We start from the raw sequence: 19,100 nt of genomic DNA on the forward strand, positions 1-19,100 counted from the left end.
TTCCCCACACCTATTCCCTCTGCCTGGCTGGCCCCCCCAGGCTCCTCTTGCCTGGCTGACACACTGCCTTCAGGATTTGGCTTGAGTGTCCACTCCAAGACGACTTGCCTGATGGGCCGCCTATCCCCATCCCTGGGGAGTTGGATGCTTGCATTACATTCCCTTTAATCCCTGGGCATGTCTGTCTGGGAGTTTTCCACTGAGCTCTAGTTACTGATTTATAATAGAGCTGCTTCCCCATCTTCTGTAGACTGAACACCAGGAGGATGGGGAACCACGGCTTGTGCATCCTAGAACTGAAAATGGCCTGGAGCCAGAAGGCTGAGCCGTTGAATACCTAGAAAACATTCTGCTTCCGTCCTCTTTTCATCTTCCCCCGGGTCTGGACAGTTCCCATTCAGCCTTGAGATCTCCCTCTCCCAGAGGCCCAGCCCCACCCCGCCCCCACCCCCCCGTTACACAGCTCTGTGTTCCAGTATCACCTTGGACTTTGTTATCCTAGTAGCAGATGGTCTGTAAAGGCAGAGGCCATGCTTTCCCTGTTTTTTTCTTGTACATCTGCCCCCGGACACAAGGCAGATGCTCTGTAACTATTGGCGTGAGCCAGTTATAGGCGTGTTGGGTCTTCTCTGTGTAGGTGTTTTTTGCAAGAGAGGGGACTTCGGAAAGAGAGCCGATAGGTTGTTTGTTGTGTCCCAGAAAGGTGGAACAGGCTGAGGAGCCTTGTTCCCTACTGCCAGGCCCCAGTCTGCCCCAGACAGGCGGCATGGCCAGAGAAAGTGGCAGGCCTCCTCCTGAATCTGCTGTGTGCAGGGCCCTCAGGCAGGCCCCACCCCGCCACCACCTCTCTCTCTGCTGGCACCATGCTTTGCCCTTGTGCATACGGATCTGAGAACCACCTCCTCACCAAATTCCCTACAACTACATCAGTGCTGTCAACTGTGTTGACAGTATTGATGCTGCCAAGGAAGTCTGTCTCTGGGAAGGGTCCCTTGTGTTTAGTGTAAAGAGGCCCTGGGTGTGAGCTCCTTCGGCTGTTCTCACGGGGCTGTGTGACCTTGAGCCAGTGACCTCACTTCCCTCTGAAAGCAGAATTGACAGCAATGTTTCAGAGCTGTGGTGAGGTTCAGATATGATCACTGCATGAAAGTGGTTAACGGAAATGCCGGACCAATTTAGTGATGATGATTAGGGGGCGACTCCTGGCTTGCTGACTCGGGAGTGAGCACTCATAAAGCCCCAGGCATGAGGGTAGGGGGCAGGGCTTCCCCCAGCCATGCCTGCTGTCTGGTGTTGGTCAGCCAGTTGGCCTCACTGCGCTTTGCGTCCTCTTCCTCAGCCAGGTATGAGCTCGGTCCTTTCAGCCCCTGCGCTGACTCTTCATCTCCCAGGTCCACCCATCACCACTCCCTTCACCCTCTGCCAGGTCACCCAGGCCCGGGGCTCTGGGCCAGGCCTCACTTGGCGATCTGCACCTACAGTCTTTCCCAAGTGTCCGGTCAGGTGGACACCTGAAAGTCAAGCTGCCCAAAATGGAATTGTCAAAACCCACAGCACTCCCAGGCCCTCCACCATTTACCCAGATGCTCAAACTCAAAATGTTGGGGATGGTGGTTCTTATCCCTCACATCGATGACTAGTTCCCATCAGTTCTCTAAGTCTCTGCCCCAGGGATTTTCTCCAGTCCTTCCTGCTTCCGTCTCATATCACTGGCCTAATGCAGGTTACCATCATCTAATGACTGAGAGTAGGGCCACATTGAGGGGCAGCCGACTGGAAGTAAGGAACGTAAAGCATGTGAACAGGGCCTGGTAGAGAGCAGTACTTAGGTGACGGGCCAAGATTGTCATTGTCACTCCGTCCTTCCAAATTCCATCTGACTTTTCCTGTTATCCTCAGAAGTCCAAGGACCCTCACATGGTCCACCAGTTCCACGTGGCCCGAGCTTGTTCTGGTGACTCATTGGCTGTCCCTTCCCTCTCCTCCAGCCACCCTGGCCGTCTTCCCTAGGAAAGATGCTCTCCAGCTTTGCACGTGTTGTTCTCTATGCCAGAAACACTGGGTGCTTTCCTTAAACCCTTTTCTCACATGCATGTCACCATCTCTAAAAAGCCTTACCTAATGGTCCCCGAGGATCAGGCTAGGCTCACCTCCCATTACATGGTTCCACAGCACCTTACAGGGCTTCTTTTAGTCAGCACGCCTGCAGCAGTTCACTTTGCCTTCCCTTCCCTGCGTCCGCGAGAGCTGGGGTTATTGTGTTCACCGCTGTGTCCCAGGGCCAGGCCCACTGTGGTGTTCACAGCAGTGTTCCCAGCGCACGAGGAGCAGTGCTGCCCTCTGAGTAGCCGAATGGAATGCCCTAGAGCTCTGCTTTTTCATTCTGTGCCCAAAGACCCCTTCCAGCCACTGCTTCTCCTCACACAGACCCCTGACCATGAACAGGCAGTGAAGGAACTTTCCAAGGGTACCTCCTAGTCCCTAAGCACTAAGCCTTATAGATGCAGAGCCCTCATTGGACTTGGTCTAGGAGAAGAGACAACAGCATAATTGTCATCTGTGTAGAAAGATTATTGGCCTATGGCTACAGAAGAAGACTCTCTATGTAGATAATGGGGCTAGGCCTTTGAAGGATGAGTAGGAGTTTGGTAGCCAGGGGAGAGTACTCCAGGCATACAAATGTAAGCTAGATATGTGGTACTCGGCTCTGCAGCCGGAGGCTTTTTCACGGCACACGTCGGGTGAGTCAGAAATGAGTGTAGATTTTCATGCATTTCCAGGGTCCTCTTCACATTCTATTCCTTCACATTCACATTCTTCACATTCTCCTTAGACATTGGTTTCCTCACTCTAGTATTTGAAGAAATAGACATCACAGTGTAGCGTGTGACTGACCACAGGCCTGGGTCCAGACCCCAGCTCAGCTTAGCTGTGTGATCTTGGGCTTCCACCAACCCAGGGCTCCCCAGTCTGTGGTTCCTGCCCCCGCCCTCGGTGCCATGGCCAATAGCATCTGCTGGCGCTTCCTGGTCATTGGTGTCCCCTTCAAACAGCTGCTGTGGTTGGGGGGCCCTGCAGCCTCGTCCTTGGTGGCCCCCTGCCATCTCCTGGCTGCCGCAGCCCTCCCCCAACCTGTCCAACCACCCTGCGCATCTGCCGCGAGTCTCCTGCCTCTCCTGCTCTTCCTCCCCTGGGATTCACAGTGAGGAGGAAATCTGGACAGTGGTGTGTCTGACACGTTGAACCAGACAAGCAGAGAGACCCCTAAGCTGCCATGGGTAATAACTTTATTAATGTGGCGCTGCAGCAGCTTTCTCTGGAGCCACTGAAAGTGGGTCAGGACTCTCCAGGGTCTGTGGGAGGGTCAGGTAAATGAGCCTGTTTTAAATTCCTGGGAAAACCATTCCAATTACAGGTGCTGTGTTCACCCTCCCCGTGGGGGCACTCCTGCTGGCATTCACCGCGGCCTCTCTGCACAGCCAGACGCTGAGAAGCAGTTGTGTTGCGAGACTGTCCCCAGCTCGGGGGGGAGGGGGCCACAGAACTGGGTCAGGCCCCTCCGTGGAGTCCCGGACTCCAAAGTGGGCTATTTCTCAGAGTGTTTAGTTTAGACCTTTTGTTTGGGCTAAAACAGAGGTTCCGATCTCTAATAAGCTTTTGCTTATTTTTTTATCTCCTGCCACATGGGCCTCCTGTTTTAAAAGTTTTGTCTGCCAGACTGCATTTGTTATTCATCGAAAGACAGTATAGTGAGTAGCAGTAAAGAAGCGATTGATGAGAAGGCAGACATTTTCCTTAGTTTCTATGATGTAATGGCAGATGAAGTGGCTCTTGCCGTTTGGTGATAATGGCCACAGGCTCGAGGTTCTTTGTTGACTTCTGTTAACTCCCTGGACAGCCGTGCTTGGAGCCCAGGACTCAGAGGAGGTTAATATCCAGCTGTTGCTAGTGGGCGTGGGGGTGTGGTGGCCCGGGCCGCTGATGGCTTCCCCTTCCTCACTCTCCCTTTGGGAGGGAGCACCCCGAGGGTGGGGCCCGTGGGAAAGGGGGCGGGGACATGTGAGAGTGAAGTCACAGTGCGTCTGGGACGGGGCCTGTGACCGTGAACTGGGGTACTTCTTGCCCCAAAATAACTCTTATTAGTCTTTTATTTTTAAAATATTTTATAAATTCTCATTCTGAGTTAAATACCTATTCCTGGAATCCTTTTCTTTTTCTTTTCCAACAGAGTTGGGACCTGGTGCAACAAACACAAAACTACCTGAAACTGCTGCTTTCCATAATTAACAATGATGGTGAGTCCGCTCCAGCCTGTCTCAAGCCCGTGGATGTTCGGGGTGTTCCCAGATCTTGACAGCACCAGTGTGTGACTATTGGAGCCTTTTGCTCTGTGGGAGAAGGATATGGGGATTGGCTTATCATTGGCCTATTTATTCCATGTCCTCGAAACCCTATAAAACAAAGTTATGAACTTACAATCTGAAGCACACACAGGATGTTCCTACACTGGCTCAGCTGGCCTTTGAGCTGTGACCCTCAGCCTTTTGTGTGAGGCTGCAGTGGCCTCTTCCAGTTCAGAAAGTTGGGAGAAAGTCAGTCTTGGCCTCTTCTTGGTCACACACAAGCCCATGGCAGGCCTGTTCTCCAGATGGTGCTCCAGCCAGTTTGACTGTTTTGATTGGATGAGCCCACAATGCTCAGTGTCCTGGGGCAGTCTGACTCTGACTTCTCCTTATCAGTCAGGACTTGTGTGAGATTGCACTTGCTTGAACAACATAACCAAGAAGGCCGAAGAGCAGAGTCAGGTGACAAACAGCAGAAACAGTCTCTCCTTGTCTCATATCCACTGTTTAGTTAGCTCAAAACCAGCAGTCGTTTCAGACTTGTCTCCTGCTGTCTTAACTCCTCCAGAAGAGAGACACGGTCTCTGTCCCAGAGCTCACACTCATTGTCTTCGTTTGGGTCAAGTGCCCATCCTTCAACAGTGGTGGGGTTGGCGGGACATCCCATGCCTGCCCCTGGAGCTATGCTATGGTTCTGGGGTATCCTGGATCTCACCCCAGGCCTGGGCGGTGGCACAGCCCCTTCTCATCAGCCTGTGTTTGCTTTTCTCCCGGGCCACCTGTCCTGTGTTTCTGCGTAGACGACAGCGGGCTGCTGGTGCACTGTATCTCAGGCTGGGACCGGACCCCCCTCTTCATCTCTCTCCTGCGCCTTTCCTTGTGGGCTGTGAGTACACATGGGCTGGGCTGGGGGTCAGGGAGCCTTCAGAGGCCTTTCCAGGGTCTACTCTTGGGGAGCGCTGAGTCTGTCTTCAGAAGCAGAGAGGATTTGGCATGAGGGACCTCAGGTGTCCAGAGCAGGAGTTGTAAAGTTTGACCCTCTTCCTGGGCTGTGGGGCAGCCTGGTTGTCAGGGGGTTGTGGGTGTGGTTCAGCCCCTGAGGCCAGGAGGGGGCCTCTGTCTGATCTGGACACGTCTTTTCCAGGACGGGCTCATCCACACGTCCCTGAAGCCTGCTGAGATCCTCTACCTCACAGTGGCCTATGACTGGTTCCTCTTTGGGTGAGCCTTCGGGGGATGGACGGCAGGCTGTGGGGTGGGGGCAGTGCCTCAGGAACCAAGTATGTGCGTGGGTGCGGGGGCTCCTGTGACAGGGTTGAAGGTGAAGACAGTCCCACCCGCTTGGGAAGACAGGAGGCACTGGTCAGGCCCCCCTGAGGCTGTGGGGCCAGAGCCATAGGCTCTCCCCGTCCTCCTGCCTGCCTGCTCCTGGCTTTGACTTCCTTGCCTTCTTGTTTCAGGCACATGTTGGTAGATCGACTCAGCAAAGGAGAGGAGGTGGGTACTGCTCACAGTCCACGAGCACGTGTCAGGGCTCTGCGAGCTCTGGCTCCTGTACCTCCCTGGAGAGGGACAGGATGGCGGTCTGTTTGGTGTCCACACTTTGGGAGCAGTTCCTTGCCTGGTCTGTGCTGGGGTCAGGCAACGTGGCAGGAAGAAATCCAGCCCCACAGCCCCCCGTGATGCACCTCAGTCCCCCACTCTCAGGAAGGACACTCACCTGTGACCTTCATATGTCAGTCCTCGTCCCCTTTCTCTGCCATCCTTTTTACGGCTGACCTTGTTTTCTGCACTCAGCTTTGGAACCAATTTACAAGTCGTTGCTGTGCCCCTCACCCTTACAGCTGAAACACAGAATCTCTTCCCTGGCCTCTGTCCTCATCACACCCACTCGGCACCTTTAAGCTCTAGGGCCATCCGGGCAGGCAGAGTCGTGCCTCCTCCTCACCACCAGCCCAGGCCCAGCCAGGGGCCCTGGGTCCCCTTCCTGTCTGGGCACTGTCCCTCCTTCCTCCTCTCTGCCCTGTCCACACAGCATCCTTTTTGTAACCTTCGCCTTGTTACTCTTTTTTCAGCCTATTTTCCCTATATGCAGACCTAGAGTCAGACTTGAGTGTGAACCCTAGTTGTGCCACTTATTACCTGGGTGACCTTGGAAAGTGTTATTAACCTTGAGTCTCCTGGTGTCCATCCTGCCGCCTCACAGGGAGAACGAGTCCAGATGCCCAGCGTGGGAGTTGCACGCAGTGCTGTCTCTTTCTCCACACCCCCACCCCCCATTTTTTTGAAGCATCCTTCTCCCCTCCTGAGGCTGCCTCTTTCTGGGATCTTATCTTGCACCTTCTTCTTTTGTTCCTCCCTCTCAGCTGCTCCTCTCCCCTTGCAAATCTCTTCTGAGCACTTATCGCATCTGCCAGAACTGCAGAGCTCATAAGCCTGTTCCTCAGAGGCCTCCGTGAACTGTCAGAGGCGGTGACTTTGGCACGGAAGGTTGCACACTGAGCCCTCTACAGCCTCTCGTTTTGAGCCGTGCCGGTGCCGATGCCCCAGGGCCTGCCGCGCGCCCACCGCCACGCTGTCCCCACCCGCTGAGGCAGGCCAGGTTTCACCTCAGGGACTGGGCGGGGGATGCGGCTGAGCCCAGTGGATTCTGGATTCAAACCCTGGCCATGTCTTAGTGTAACCAAGAGGGTCTCCTCAGCCAGGAGGGTGGGCAGAAGGTGGGCTTTTCTCTTAGCCCCCCTCTCCTCCCTCCCACTTCACACACACAAGATACCAATACTTTAAAAACATGCAAAAGTCTGGGACTTGTTAAACAGCCCTCTGTACCCTTCCTTTGCCTTTGAGATTCTCCGAGCACATTAGCATATTAAAGTCTGAAAAGTCTGTAATGATGACAGCTATTTCATTTTATGTAAGAGGGAATTTCCTGGCAGTCCAGTGGTTAGAACTCTGCGCTCAGGACTCCATGCCTTCATTGCTGAGGACCCAGGTTCAATCCTTGGTCAGGGAACTAAATTCCCACAAGCCAAAAAAAAAAAAAGAAATTATGTAACAAAGTTTTCAAACTGTACTGACCTTGGCGCCCTCCTTCCTCTTTTTGAGGAAATCTTACGGGGCTCTGGGATACTCTGTAGGTGTTTCTCCCAAGTTAGGGGTTGATGGACCACACCTTTCAGAATCACTGCAGAGACAGTGCATTGTGTGTACCTCGCAGAGGCTGGATGGACGTGGGTGCTGGCTGGAAGCAAAGAGGGCGTTTGCCCACAGAAACAGGGATGTGGATGTGGGGCCAGAATTCAGGGCCTCCGCCTGCTTTGGCCCGCCTCAGCCTTCATCCTGACCCTGGTCTCTGAGCAGTGCAGTCTGTGGGCCTGAACCACACTGTTCCTGAGTATTTCCCCTACGAAATCTGATTCCTTATCCTTCCATGGTGTTCCTGCTGTGTCTTGCCTCCAGATTCTCTCTCCCAGCTGTCCTTCCCTGTGACCCTGTCTGCATGGTGTTCTCAGGAGAGACTGAGGGGGAGAAGCGGCTATTATCTTCATCCTTTTCAGTAGCTTGAGAACACATGTGTTGAACTTGAAGATGGTTTGAAACATCCCTGGCTTACCCTCTAGTGTTCTCAGGAAGCAAACATAGTCCCTTCCTTCCTTGCCCAGCCCAGGCACGCCTGCCTGAACTGCTGTGCCCTCTCTAGCACCCATTCCGCTTCCACACCAGAATATCTGACAGGGTCCCCAGAGCAGGGCTGCTGTCTGGCAGGGGTGACCAGGGTCCCTGGATGCCCTCTCCTGGGAGTCTAGCCACCTGAATCCTTCTCCCCAGAGAAGACTATCTTCTCATGTGTGCTGGTTTTTGGTCTGTTTCTTAGATTTTTTTCTTCTGCTTCAATTTTTTGAAGCATATCATCTCTGAAGAGTTCTCTGCTCTGAAGACACAGAGGTAAGGAGAGACCTAGTCTTGCTGGAAGGCAGGTGCACTGCGAGGGGCCATGCTAGGGCGGGTGGTCTCCCCGCCCTGCTTCCCCGCATGCTGGGCAGGCTGGCCTTCCATCCCTGCCTTCCTTCTGAGGGCATGTAGGGGTAACTGGGGAGGGCCAGAGGGTGAAGAGGCTCATCTTGTGACTAGGGGTGCAGGGCACGTTGCTGGAGGGAAGGGATGGGGAGACCCCCAAGCTGCCCATGCCACCACCTCTGAGGCCAGAATTCTCCCTGAGTTGCTGCAGAGGTGTGTCTGTGCAGCCCCCCACCACGGAGCAGTGTGCTCACACTTTGGCACACACAGGGGTCTAGGCCTGGTGATTGCTTTAGGACCGCTGTGAGGGTTGCTGTCTATGCTGTGTTCCCTCACCTTCCAAGTCCAGGCCCCTAATGTGTTGGGCCAGACTTGACCTCTGAGGGGCCATGCTGACAAGAAGCAGGCTTTGCTGGCCTCCCAGAAGTGAGCCTTGGCCTTTTGCAACAGGCTAGGTAGGACCTGTCTCCACTGAGTTCAAGCTGCTTTTCCAGTTGGGCAGCATAGTGGGAGACAGAGGAGACCCCCAATCCAATCTGGAGCTCATTGTTCTGGGTTCTGTTTATAGGAGGAAGAGTTTGCCAGCTCGGGATGCAGGCTTCACCGTGGAAGATATCTGCATGCTGAGTGAGTTATGGGCCCCGGCAGACTTTCTCTGTGCATCTTTCTGAGTATAGACCACATAGGGATTGTTTGTTCTAGAAACTTCTCTTTCCAGTTGCATGGTGTAAAAGAGGTGGGGGACCCCTCATAGGTGAAGATAACGTGCTGACTGATGGTCCTGGCCTCTTTTCAGGGCGGAAGGACCGTGGCAGCACCACCAGCCTTGGCAGTGACTTCTCTCTAGTCATGGAGAGCTCCCCAGGAGCCGCCGGGAGCTTCACCTATGAGACTGTGGAGCTGGTCCCCGCAGGAGCACAGACTCAGGCAGCTTGGTGAGGGCCAGGCTGGAACTGAGCTTGCCAACAGCTGGGAGCCAGGGCTCCAGCTCCAGGGAGCCCCAGGAACAAAGGGGCCCCAGCAGTCGGCCTGAGAGCTCAGCTGCCTGCCCTGCTGTCTCTGCTGGGCCTCAGAGGCCAGCCATCTGGTTGGGGAGGGATGCTGCCATGCTGGCCCAAGAGCATCAAGGGCCAGTGTTCCCTGTGGGACAAAGGAAGAAGCTGCAGGGCTGGGCAGATGGGGTGGGGTGAGGGGAGGGTGTTAAAGGGACTTCGTGGGGGCACTCCCTTGTATCAGTTGCCTGGGAGGTGGGGCCAAGCTTAGGAAAAGAAAGAAGTACAGAGTACGAAATGATGGTTGCGGATCGGGAGCTTGTTTGACAGTCAGCTCCTTTGAGAATCAGATGACTTTTCTCCCTAGACAAAGGGCTCGAGATTTTGTACAACACTTTAACAAGTTTTAAAACTTGTTCAGAATCTGTTGCCCAGCATGTGCAGTGAGGCCAGTAGGTCAGTATGTTTGGACACCATAGTCCCTCTGTGAAGACCCAGCTCTCGCTGCCCATGGCCAAGCCCAGGGGAGTGCTGAGTGTGTCCACTCTCATGTGGTGAACTTTTTACTTTCCGGTGAAAGTAAAAACGGCCCAGAGACTCAGCTCAGGTGAGCAGAGGGTGGGCCTGAGGTGGTCCTTCACCAGCAGCCCTGTCTTCCCACCACAGGAGGAAGAGCCACTCCTCCTCTCCACAGAGCATGCTCTGGAACCGGCCACAGCCCTCCGAGGACCGCCTGCCTCCCCACCAGGGTCTGGTGGAAGCCAAGTCCTCCAGCTCCTCATCCTCGAACCATTCTGACAACTTTTTCAGGATGGGTAGCAGTCCCCTGGAGGTCCCCAAGCCCAGGTGAGGAGCTCCAAAGTCCTTCCCTCTTGATAAGGCTGGAGCATGGGATTCCAGGGCACGAGGCCTGGTAGGTGGTATATCCAGGAGACCAGAGGGGATCGACAGACTTGCAGGCTCCCCCACTGTTTGGAGGATGGGTTCATGTTTGGGTACAGAGTGAAAGCAGGTTCACAGAGCAGTCTGAGACCCCTCCTTCCTGGAGCCCTGGCTTATGGGGAGTCGGGAAGGTGGAGCAGTTGTGATGTGATGGACAGGGAGTCGGGGCGGCCACCGCCTGCTGCCTTTGCCAGGTCTCAGCCCCTGTGAATGCCACATTCCGATTAAAGAGACGGAGCTGGGTCCTCTTGAGTTGCTTCTGGCTCTCCCATTCCTTGTCTGAATTGGCGGGGCACGGAAGAGAATGGACAGTAGGGAATCAGGGTAGATGTGTGTGGCTGGGGCAAAGCTCATAAGATGTTCACCCAGCAAGAGAGCAACCCAGCCAGGACGGACAGGTGGGCCTGGAATGTGCTGCCGAAATGATGTTTCTCTGGTGAGATTAAAGCTGAGCGCCGGGCAGGCTTAGGATTGAGGGATGGCCTGGCATTTGGGGAAAGGATTTCCTCACTGACCTCATACCTTCCATGTCATACAGCCAAGGAAGAAATCCTGTGATTTATTTTGTTTTCTAAAGCCTTGAGAATGTCTGGTCCTTCTGGAAAGAACAGAGCAGTGTGCGACTTGAGAGGTCCTTAACAAATGCCATGGAGAAAAGACCTTCAGCAGAAAAATCATAAGTGTTAAAGTCCACTCCAGATTCAAGTCCAGCTCTGTCAGATTTTCCAGAATTTCAGGTCTTTCCTTGTAGCAGACATGTTACCAAAGAGGAAACTGAGCCCAAAGGTGGCAAACTTACTATATAAGAAAAGACCTGAAACTTTGGAAAATCTCCTTCCTTCGCCATCCTCTGGTTTTTCCTTTCTGGGCAAAGACAGGCACTGGAGGAAGGTGGGGAAGCGCACCCTCCCCTCGCAGGCTGAGCGGGTCAGCTCTAGGCGAGTAGGAGCTGCACTGTCCAGAGGGGTCACCTCTGAAGGTGAGCCCTTCAACTCCGAGCACCGCCATGTCTGCCAGGGCTGTAGCTGAGTCTGGTAGGCAAAGGCCGCAGCCCCTCTGTCCCCACGGGTTGGTGGAGGCAGCTGAGCAGAGGTGGCACCCGGCAGATAAGCCCCCCCGCTGTGCTCGCTCACATCCTTGGTGCCACCCCGTGTCCCTGTGTCAGCTTTCCTCAGGGCTGCTGGGGGGCTGCTGCGGCACGGCGTGACCCTCACTCTTGCAGGCTGGAGCTCTTGTTCACCATCCCTCCTTTTCTGCCTGTGCAACATTGCTGGACAACTGGGAAGGAAACCAGAAGATTCCCCTAGACTCCTGGGTCCTCCTGGTCTTAATTGTCCAATTGTTAGTGCTCCCCTACTGAGGCAGTACCCCACTAAACACCTTAGCTCTTTATCATTTTCTTCTTCCTGACATTCATTCCAATTTTGTGATCACTTCCCCTCTGTCTCCCCATTGGTTATCCGCCTGCACTGGGCTCAAATGCTTATGGTTGGTCCAGGATGGTCCAGAAGGCTGAGGAGGATTGGGAGGCTTGGGGGTGTCCTCCTGAACTTGGGACCCTGTGAGCTGCAGCCTGGCGGAGGCGGCTGGAATAACTGGACCAGAATGGGGCACAAGGCCTTGGAGAAGCATGGGGTGGATGGCTGTGTGGGCTGTTCTGACGGCTCTGCTGGGCTGTTCTGGCGGTGCTTGCTTGTAGCCAGGCTGGACTAGGAGACAGAGTTCCGGATTGGATGCTTGTTTGCCAGGGGTTTTGAAAGACTAGATTCTGATTTGGAGCATTCTAATTATAATTATGTATCTCCATTAACATTAAAATTAATTTAGTCTTTCTTATCTTAAAGTGCCTGAGGGATCCTGTCATTAGCTTTCCTGCTAATCTTCAGTAGCAATAACCAATCAGCTTTTTAATGCAGCAGGAGGAGCTGTGTGGAAAGCTATGTGTGACAGCCAAAATTCCCCTAATAATATGAATTCTCTGGGTTTCATATGCTGCAGAGTCCTAAATTCTACCAGTGTATCTTTTTTTTTTTAATTAAATTTTTTCTTATTTTTAATTGGAGGATAATTACTTGACAGTGTTGTGTTGGCTTCTCCCACACTACCATGTGTGAATCGGCCGTAAGTGTGCACTGGGCTGGGCTCACTACACAGCAGCTTGCCACGAGCTGCCTGTTTTACACATGGCAATGTGTATGTTTCAGTGCTCCTCTCTCAGTTCTTCCCACCCTCTCCTCCCCACCCACCCCACCCCCAACCACGTCCATATTAGCATAGCTCGTTTAAGGTAGGACTTGCTGGGAAAGAAATTGGGGGAGCTTTGTCCAGGGTTAAGAAATAGGTGTCGGGCCAGGAAGAAGGTTCTGTGGGGTGCTGATTCTGATCCAGTCCCAACCCCGTACCCCTCAACTGGTGGCCCTTTTGTATCCTTAGTTGTCACTACAGTAGCTTCTGAGTTGTGTTTTTGGACCACTGCTAAATCTCTTATCATCTGCAGGGCTGGGCTGGGAAGAGGCAGGACGCCTCCCTGAGGCCTGGTCAGTAAGGTGCCCCTCTCCGTACGGTCTTGGTCTCTGCTCCAGGGCCAGACATCTCGGGGGCTGGGAATTGCTAGCATTGCACCGTCCTTGCCTGGGGTGGGAGGATGCTATCGCTGGGCCCAGCTGGAGGCCAAGCTGCCTGAAGAGCAGGTGAACTTGCCTGAGGGACTTCCAGCAGCCTGGTTGAATGGCTGAGTGACAACATAGGCACCAACTCTGCTCCCCAGATAGCCACTCCTCCCCCATCCTTCCCCACCTACTAGCTGCTTGTTATAAGCAATGGACTATGTCCCAGGCTGTGTTTCATGAGGTGGGGAAGCCAGGTTGCTTTATGTGACACATAGGGTTCCTGTCCCATGTTTGATGGGTTCTTGCTTGGGGCTACAGGTCCAGACCAGGGATGAGTGGTGAGGAGCGTTAAGGCATGGCCAGCTTGAGACTGAGATGGGTAAGAGAAAACTTGGAGCCTCAAAAGTCTTCTCCTTGGGCTGCTGCAGGAATGCAGAGGTCCCTGGTTCACACACACACACACACACACACACACACACTTGGGCTGCTGCAGGAATGCAGAGGTCCCCCTGGATCACACACACACACACTTGGGCTGCTGCAGGAGTGCAGAGGTCCCTGGTTCACACACACACACACACACACACACACACACACACACACACACTTGGGCTGCTGCAGGAATGCAGAGGTCCCTGGTATACACACACACACACATACACACACACACAGCAATGCTTGAAGTCCAGGCTGGGGGAAACTTGATGATCTTTCAGATCTGATAAATCTTGTCCTAGCTGTTGCTGAGTTCGAACACTTCCCTTCTGAGCTCATTTTTTTCATCCCGTCATTAAAGTAGGAATAGTGATCTTTGTCTTCAGAAGTTTGGGCTTAAGTGAGGTGACTTTGGAAGCACTGTCAGCTTTACCAATTTCCAGTTTGAGGATGGCTTGGCCCCATGTCCCCTCCAGTCCTGTAGGTAGATGGGTGGAGGTGGGTGCTGTGTGTACTTGAGTTAAGGTGTAGGGCAGAAGGGCATGGGGCTTATTAAAGCTGCTTGCGTTACCTGTGCACTGGGGCTAACTTGAAGGTTTTCCCTCCTTCTTTCACTTGGCAGGTGCAGTTGCTTCCTTCTGGTGACTGTTTCCTGTCATCTTTAGGGCATCCCCTCTCACCAGCTAATTTTTTTTTTTTTTCACCAGCTAATTTAAATTGGCACTTACGAGTACCTCTGTGCTTCGTATAGCTCCTTGCTCTCAAACCCAAGAACTCAGTGGTTATGTTACTATGCAACCCTTTCTTTGACAAAAGCCTCAAATAGAAAGGTTCATTTGGAGCCTGTGTACTCAACTCTTGAAAAAGATGCAGAAGATGGTTGGCTGCTTGCTGAGATTACTCTGTGATCCCTGGGATCATGCATCCTGTTGCTATTTATGTGGCCTACTCCATGCCACAGCTGTCCCCTGGCTGCTTCAAGCATGGCTCTTGCCTGGCGGTGCTGCCTGCCTGACAGGGGAAGTACAGGGAAGGTAGCCTAGAAGACCAGGAGCCCTTGCTGGGAACCTGTCTGTAACCACATTCTACCTAGCTGTCTTTTTCCCATTGGAAGTGTGAGTCTCGATAGCCTTGGGGAGTGGGGTTAGGAGCATGGAACCCCCGTGTTCCTTGTTCTAGACGTCCCTCATCCTGCCCATCCTCCTCTATTTCACGTTACTTTCGTTCCCTCAACACTTTGCTGTCTAACAATTGTTTTCCCCAAAACTGGAAAAGAATGCTTATCTTAAACTTGGAGCAATAGATGAGGTTTGTGGAGCCAGGCTGACCTCAAGAGGGGTTGCACCGACATGAGACTCCAGCATGACCCAGAGAAAGCACAGGACTGGCCCCAGACTGTGGCCTGCAGCTTACTCTTAAGTGTTAGTCAGCTGTTTGATTTATAAACAGTTAAGGATCACCAAAGATACAGCATCTGGCCACCAAGCTTCTCCACCTGGGAAGAAGGAAGCCCTGCTCTGTCATCACCAGGGCTTCCACCAGGTAGCAGCCCACATCCTGTCCTCATCCACACCCTGTCGTCACATACCTTCCAGGGTAGACCAGGAGCAAGGAATATGGCAAGTCCCTGTGTTTCAGGAGATTCCAATTCATGGCAGCTTTAATATGGACAGCCATCTGTTTTCCCTGGTCTCAAGGTGATTCTGTTGTATGACAAAACCGTAATCAAACTTGGCTCTAAAAAATAAAAATCTCTTCTTGTACTCACTAAGTGTGGTGGAACCTTGGGCAAGTGTCTTCCCCTGTCTGGGCTGCCATTTCTCTGCCTCTAAGATGGAGATGGTTTAGGATTAGCAGAGATGTAATGCTGGCCAGAGCTGCACTCAGTTTGACCGCTGCTTGCGGATAAAGCTGGCCTGGGGACCCAGGGGACTATCACCTCAGTCTAGGAGTCCTTGACACCAGCCAGCTGGGTGGGCCAAGGTCAATTCATTTTTCAGTTCCCCACCCCCTAGACCACGATTCATGCCTCTGCTCCGTTTCTGGGTCCCTACAGGAAAACCTTCTGCTATTCTTGAATTAAAGGATAAAGGGTCAAGCATCAAAGATGATGCACCTCTGGGGACAGGGACCTGGTGTAGCTGATGGAAGGGCCTTGTCTGATGTTTCCCTATCTCCTCCCCCACCCCTACCGGCTGGGCCACTGTCCAGAGACGGCAGAGAAGGCTTGGCTGTGCGTGGGGAGCTGGTGGCAGTGGTATATTCCCAGTGCAGCTTTCCTTTCCCCACATCCCGCAAACCTCTGTTTGAAAAAGGTCTGGTGAAGCTGTCAGGTTGGCTGCCTGATTCATCCCTCCCCTCTGGGCATAGCCAGTGAGTTTGCTGGGTTGATGCTTGTGAATACAAACTTTGGCTCCTGAAAGGCACTGCAGAGGAAGAGGGTGGGGCTCAGGGCACCCGTCACCCTCCTTTTCAATCTAGGTCACCACGTCCACCATCCCCAGGAGACTCATTCTCTCATCTCTCCGATAGGACCTCAGTGATCCTGGGCTCTGCGTTGCCCACCCTGCCCGTCTCCATGCCAGGAATGTGAGGTGATCCTGCCTCGCTGGCTCCTGGAGCAGTCTTGCTCCCCTCCTTGTGGTGCTGTTGAGATTTTCCTTGTTCGGTCAGGCAGAGCAGGCACGCCCTGATCCCTGGCTTTGGTTGCTGGCTCACCTTTGTCACCATGCTTTGCTCTTGTTCTTTTGCTCCTGTGAATCTTTGCATGAAGTATTGTCCTCACAGCTAAGCCCGCCTTCTGGTCTTGACTCTTCTCTCTTGGTCATAAGCTATGCAGCAGTTTTTGCACTTTGGGAGAAAGTGGTTGACTCTACTGATGCTCTTCCAATAGGCCCCTGTGGCCAGGTCCCAGGGCTACCACAGCCCCACCCCCACCCCAACTGTTCCAGGGCCTCCCCTGTCAGGCACATGACTGACTACATCATCTCCCCTCTCTCTCCTCTTTGCCCCAGATCAGTGGACCATCCCCTGCCCGGATCCCCTCTCTCCACAGACTTTGGCAGCTGGCAGATGGTAACAGGCTGTGGCAGTATTCAGGAACGGGCTGTCCTGCACACAGACTCCTCTCTCCCTTTCAGCTTCCCGGATGAGCTCCCTAACAATTGTCTGTAAGTGTCTTGCTTAAGAAGACAGGATGCCCCTTCCCCTGCCTGTGTCAGAAGCCGGCAAGCAGTCAAGTGCTGGCCAGGAATGAGGTGGCAGCTGGCCCCAGGGAGCTGGCCTGGGCTCCCTGCCCCTCCTGAATGTCTCCACTACGTATACCTCACTGGTCTTGCCCCCTGAGGTGTGAAGGGGGCTGATGGGCTGCTCAGGAAGGGTGCTGGAGTGTGTTCACTCTCCCCGGCCTCTGACACCCATCCATGGGTGTCTTGGGGCACACCCCTAGGGAAAGCTGGCTGGACTCTAACTATAGAGGATGCTATTTCGGTCCAAGTCTTTGCCTGACATGAGAATCCTTTGAAAGCAGAACAGTGGGGTAGTGAAGGTGGGTGTATGGTGGAGACAGAGCCAGAATGGAGCTGGGTTAGCCCAAGGGCTGCGCTCCCAAGCAGAACCGAGGGTTCCTTGCTGTTCCCTGGCCCCTTTTGTCATCTGCTTTTGCCTCTGGTCAGGAAAGAATATTGGACGGGCATACTAAAGCCCACGCCTATAAACTCCTCTCCCTCCGAGGCTCCAGTACTGGGCCTCCAGCTCAAGCAGTGCATCTACCTGAGCAGCTGCCTCTCAGGCTGCCCTGCCCTCTGCCTGCTCTGCTGTTTCACGGGTGTCAGATGGCAGGGAGCCTCCGGTGGCCTGGGGAGCAGGATCTGCTTCTCGGCTGTGGCTGCCTGAGGGCCTTCAACTCCCCACCCACCACTGCCCCCGCCATGGGCTGAATGAGCTTCAGGTGCTAGGTGGTCGTCACCACCTTCAGGATCAGCTCATACTCTCCAGTACTGACAGGTTGGAGGCAGGTTGCCCTTGGAAGCTGAGACAGATTCTGCCTAGGGCAGGCAGGGGCCAGACCTTGGGATTCCCAGATGGTCCTCGCAAGCCCTGGCCCTGCAGCTCAGGAGTAGCCCAAGGACTCCAAAGGCCTCTAGGGCTTGGCACAGCCTTCTCTATAGCCACTCCCTTAAGCCAGAAATAAGATCTCTTAGAAAAATTAAAGACATAGTTCTCTTCGTGTTTCCGTAGGCTCTTGCTATTGAAGCCAAACACCCTAGGAGCTGCAGGAAGCTGACATCTCTGCCGCTGCATAATAGCACCCTCACTTACCTGGCATTAGCCACTGAAATGGGCAGCTTCAGCCCTGGATCCTGTAATTAATGCCTTAGGTAGTTCTCTGTGCTCCCAGCCATTCCTCAGGTTCTGGGTGGTTTCCCAGAGGAGGGCTAGGTTCTCCATGATCCCATGGCCTCTGAGATTGCAGGGTGGGCATGGGCTCAGGGTTGATAACTGGTGAGATCACATAGTATGTGGGTTCAGTGCTTTGGCTTTGGTGTCAGAGAGAAATTAAATCCAAATCCCAGCTGTTAGGTTTACAAGTTCTGTCTTGGGGTTGAACCCTTGACTGCTGTGAGCCTGCTCGCTCATATCTTGAGAGGGAATGACACTGGAGGAGCTCTGCCCACCTTGTGTCCTCAAGCGGATCACATCCTCTCTGGGCTCCAGGTATCTTGTTTCTAAAAGAGGTTGTGATCTTTTCCCTTTCTGCCTCCCAAAATAGGGGGCAGTGAAAATGCACACATATGGACCTTCAGGTAGTCCTGTGAATATGAACTACTAATCTGAATTTCTCCTGGTTATATGCTCTGAGGGAAAGCTAAAGAGGCACACATGGTCTCCAGCCTATGTGAAAACTAATTAGGAAGTAAAGAAGATCTAGGGCCTCGAATCTCCCCCACATGCCAAGAGAGACTTGGGAGTTGTTCATGGTATTGCAGGAGTCCAGGATCAGCCTCACTTCTTTGTGCTTCTGCTACAGTTATTTGACTTTTCTTCGCCCTAGAACTTGCTGCTACTTCTGCTATTGCTGGTGTTTCTCTCTCTCTCACACACACACACAAGCACACATAAACACACCCCACTCCCAGCAGTCTACTTTTCCGGGGTCTGTTATCTCCATACGTAAGCCCTGGACTGTCATTTATCCTCATACCTCCAATGTGCTCCCCAGGCCCCAGGTACCAGTCATCTGGACTTGGGAATTGGGGATATCGCTGCTGCTTCTGACAGATTCACAGGAAGAATTACCCAGACGTTGGTCTCTTAGGGGAAATTTTGGAGGGAGTTGGTGTTCAGGGCTGGTCTTGGTGCTTAGGTGGATAGGAACGTGAGAGCTCATCTCATGTAGGTCTGTGACCTTTTCCCTAATTCCATCCCTCCTGCCCCTAGACTTCATAACTGAATCCAGAGGTTGTGTGTGGTTGGTACCTCAGCCCTTTTCTATGAATGACCCTTCAGGTTACCAGATAGTCTCATGTGGAATTCACACTTTTTGTTACCCTTTTTGACTTGTGATAAGCGCCTGTAGAGGCCAGGAAAGGAAAAGTAGATAGAATCAGAAAGGAAATCCTGCTGGAAAAGCCAGCCCCTTCCTAGAGGTTTCCCTGGGAACTGCAGTGACTAAAGGTGAGGGCTCTGGCCTCTCCAGGTAGGAAGAGCAGCCTGAGGGAGAATTTAAGATGTGAACAGGACTGAATGTTTGGGGCCTGAAC

At 53.3% G+C, this 19,100-nt stretch overlaps 1 protein-coding gene across 3 annotated transcripts in view; it reads left to right on the forward strand.

The window, feature by feature from the left end:
* MTMR14 (myotubularin related protein 14) overlaps window positions 1-19,100 on the forward strand; it is a 44,118-nt gene that overhangs the window by 24,304 nt on the left and 714 nt on the right. The window contains exons 10-18 of one of the 3 annotated variants that reach the window (XM_043442392.1): window positions 4,229-4,295; window positions 5,144-5,229; window positions 5,488-5,564; window positions 5,804-5,840; window positions 8,218-8,288; window positions 8,929-8,987; window positions 9,157-9,295; window positions 10,019-10,198; window positions 16,353-16,508. In XM_043442392.1, coding sequence (XP_043298327.1) covers window positions 4,229-4,295; window positions 5,144-5,229; window positions 5,488-5,564; window positions 5,804-5,840; window positions 8,218-8,288; window positions 8,929-8,987; window positions 9,157-9,295; window positions 10,019-10,198; window positions 16,353-16,508 — 872 coding nt within the window. The remainder of the gene's footprint in view (window positions 1-4,228; window positions 4,296-5,143; window positions 5,230-5,487; window positions 5,565-5,803; window positions 5,841-8,217; window positions 8,289-8,928; window positions 8,988-9,156; window positions 9,296-10,018; window positions 10,199-16,352; window positions 16,509-19,100) is intronic. The other 2 variants (XM_043442394.1, XM_043442393.1) reach the window with 2 other exon arrangements.

The sequence above is a fragment of the Cervus canadensis genome, chromosome 22 (assembly GCF_019320065.1).
Source record: "Cervus canadensis isolate Bull #8, Minnesota chromosome 22, ASM1932006v1, whole genome shotgun sequence".
NCBI lineage: Eukaryota > Metazoa > Chordata > Mammalia > Artiodactyla > Cervidae > Cervus > Cervus canadensis.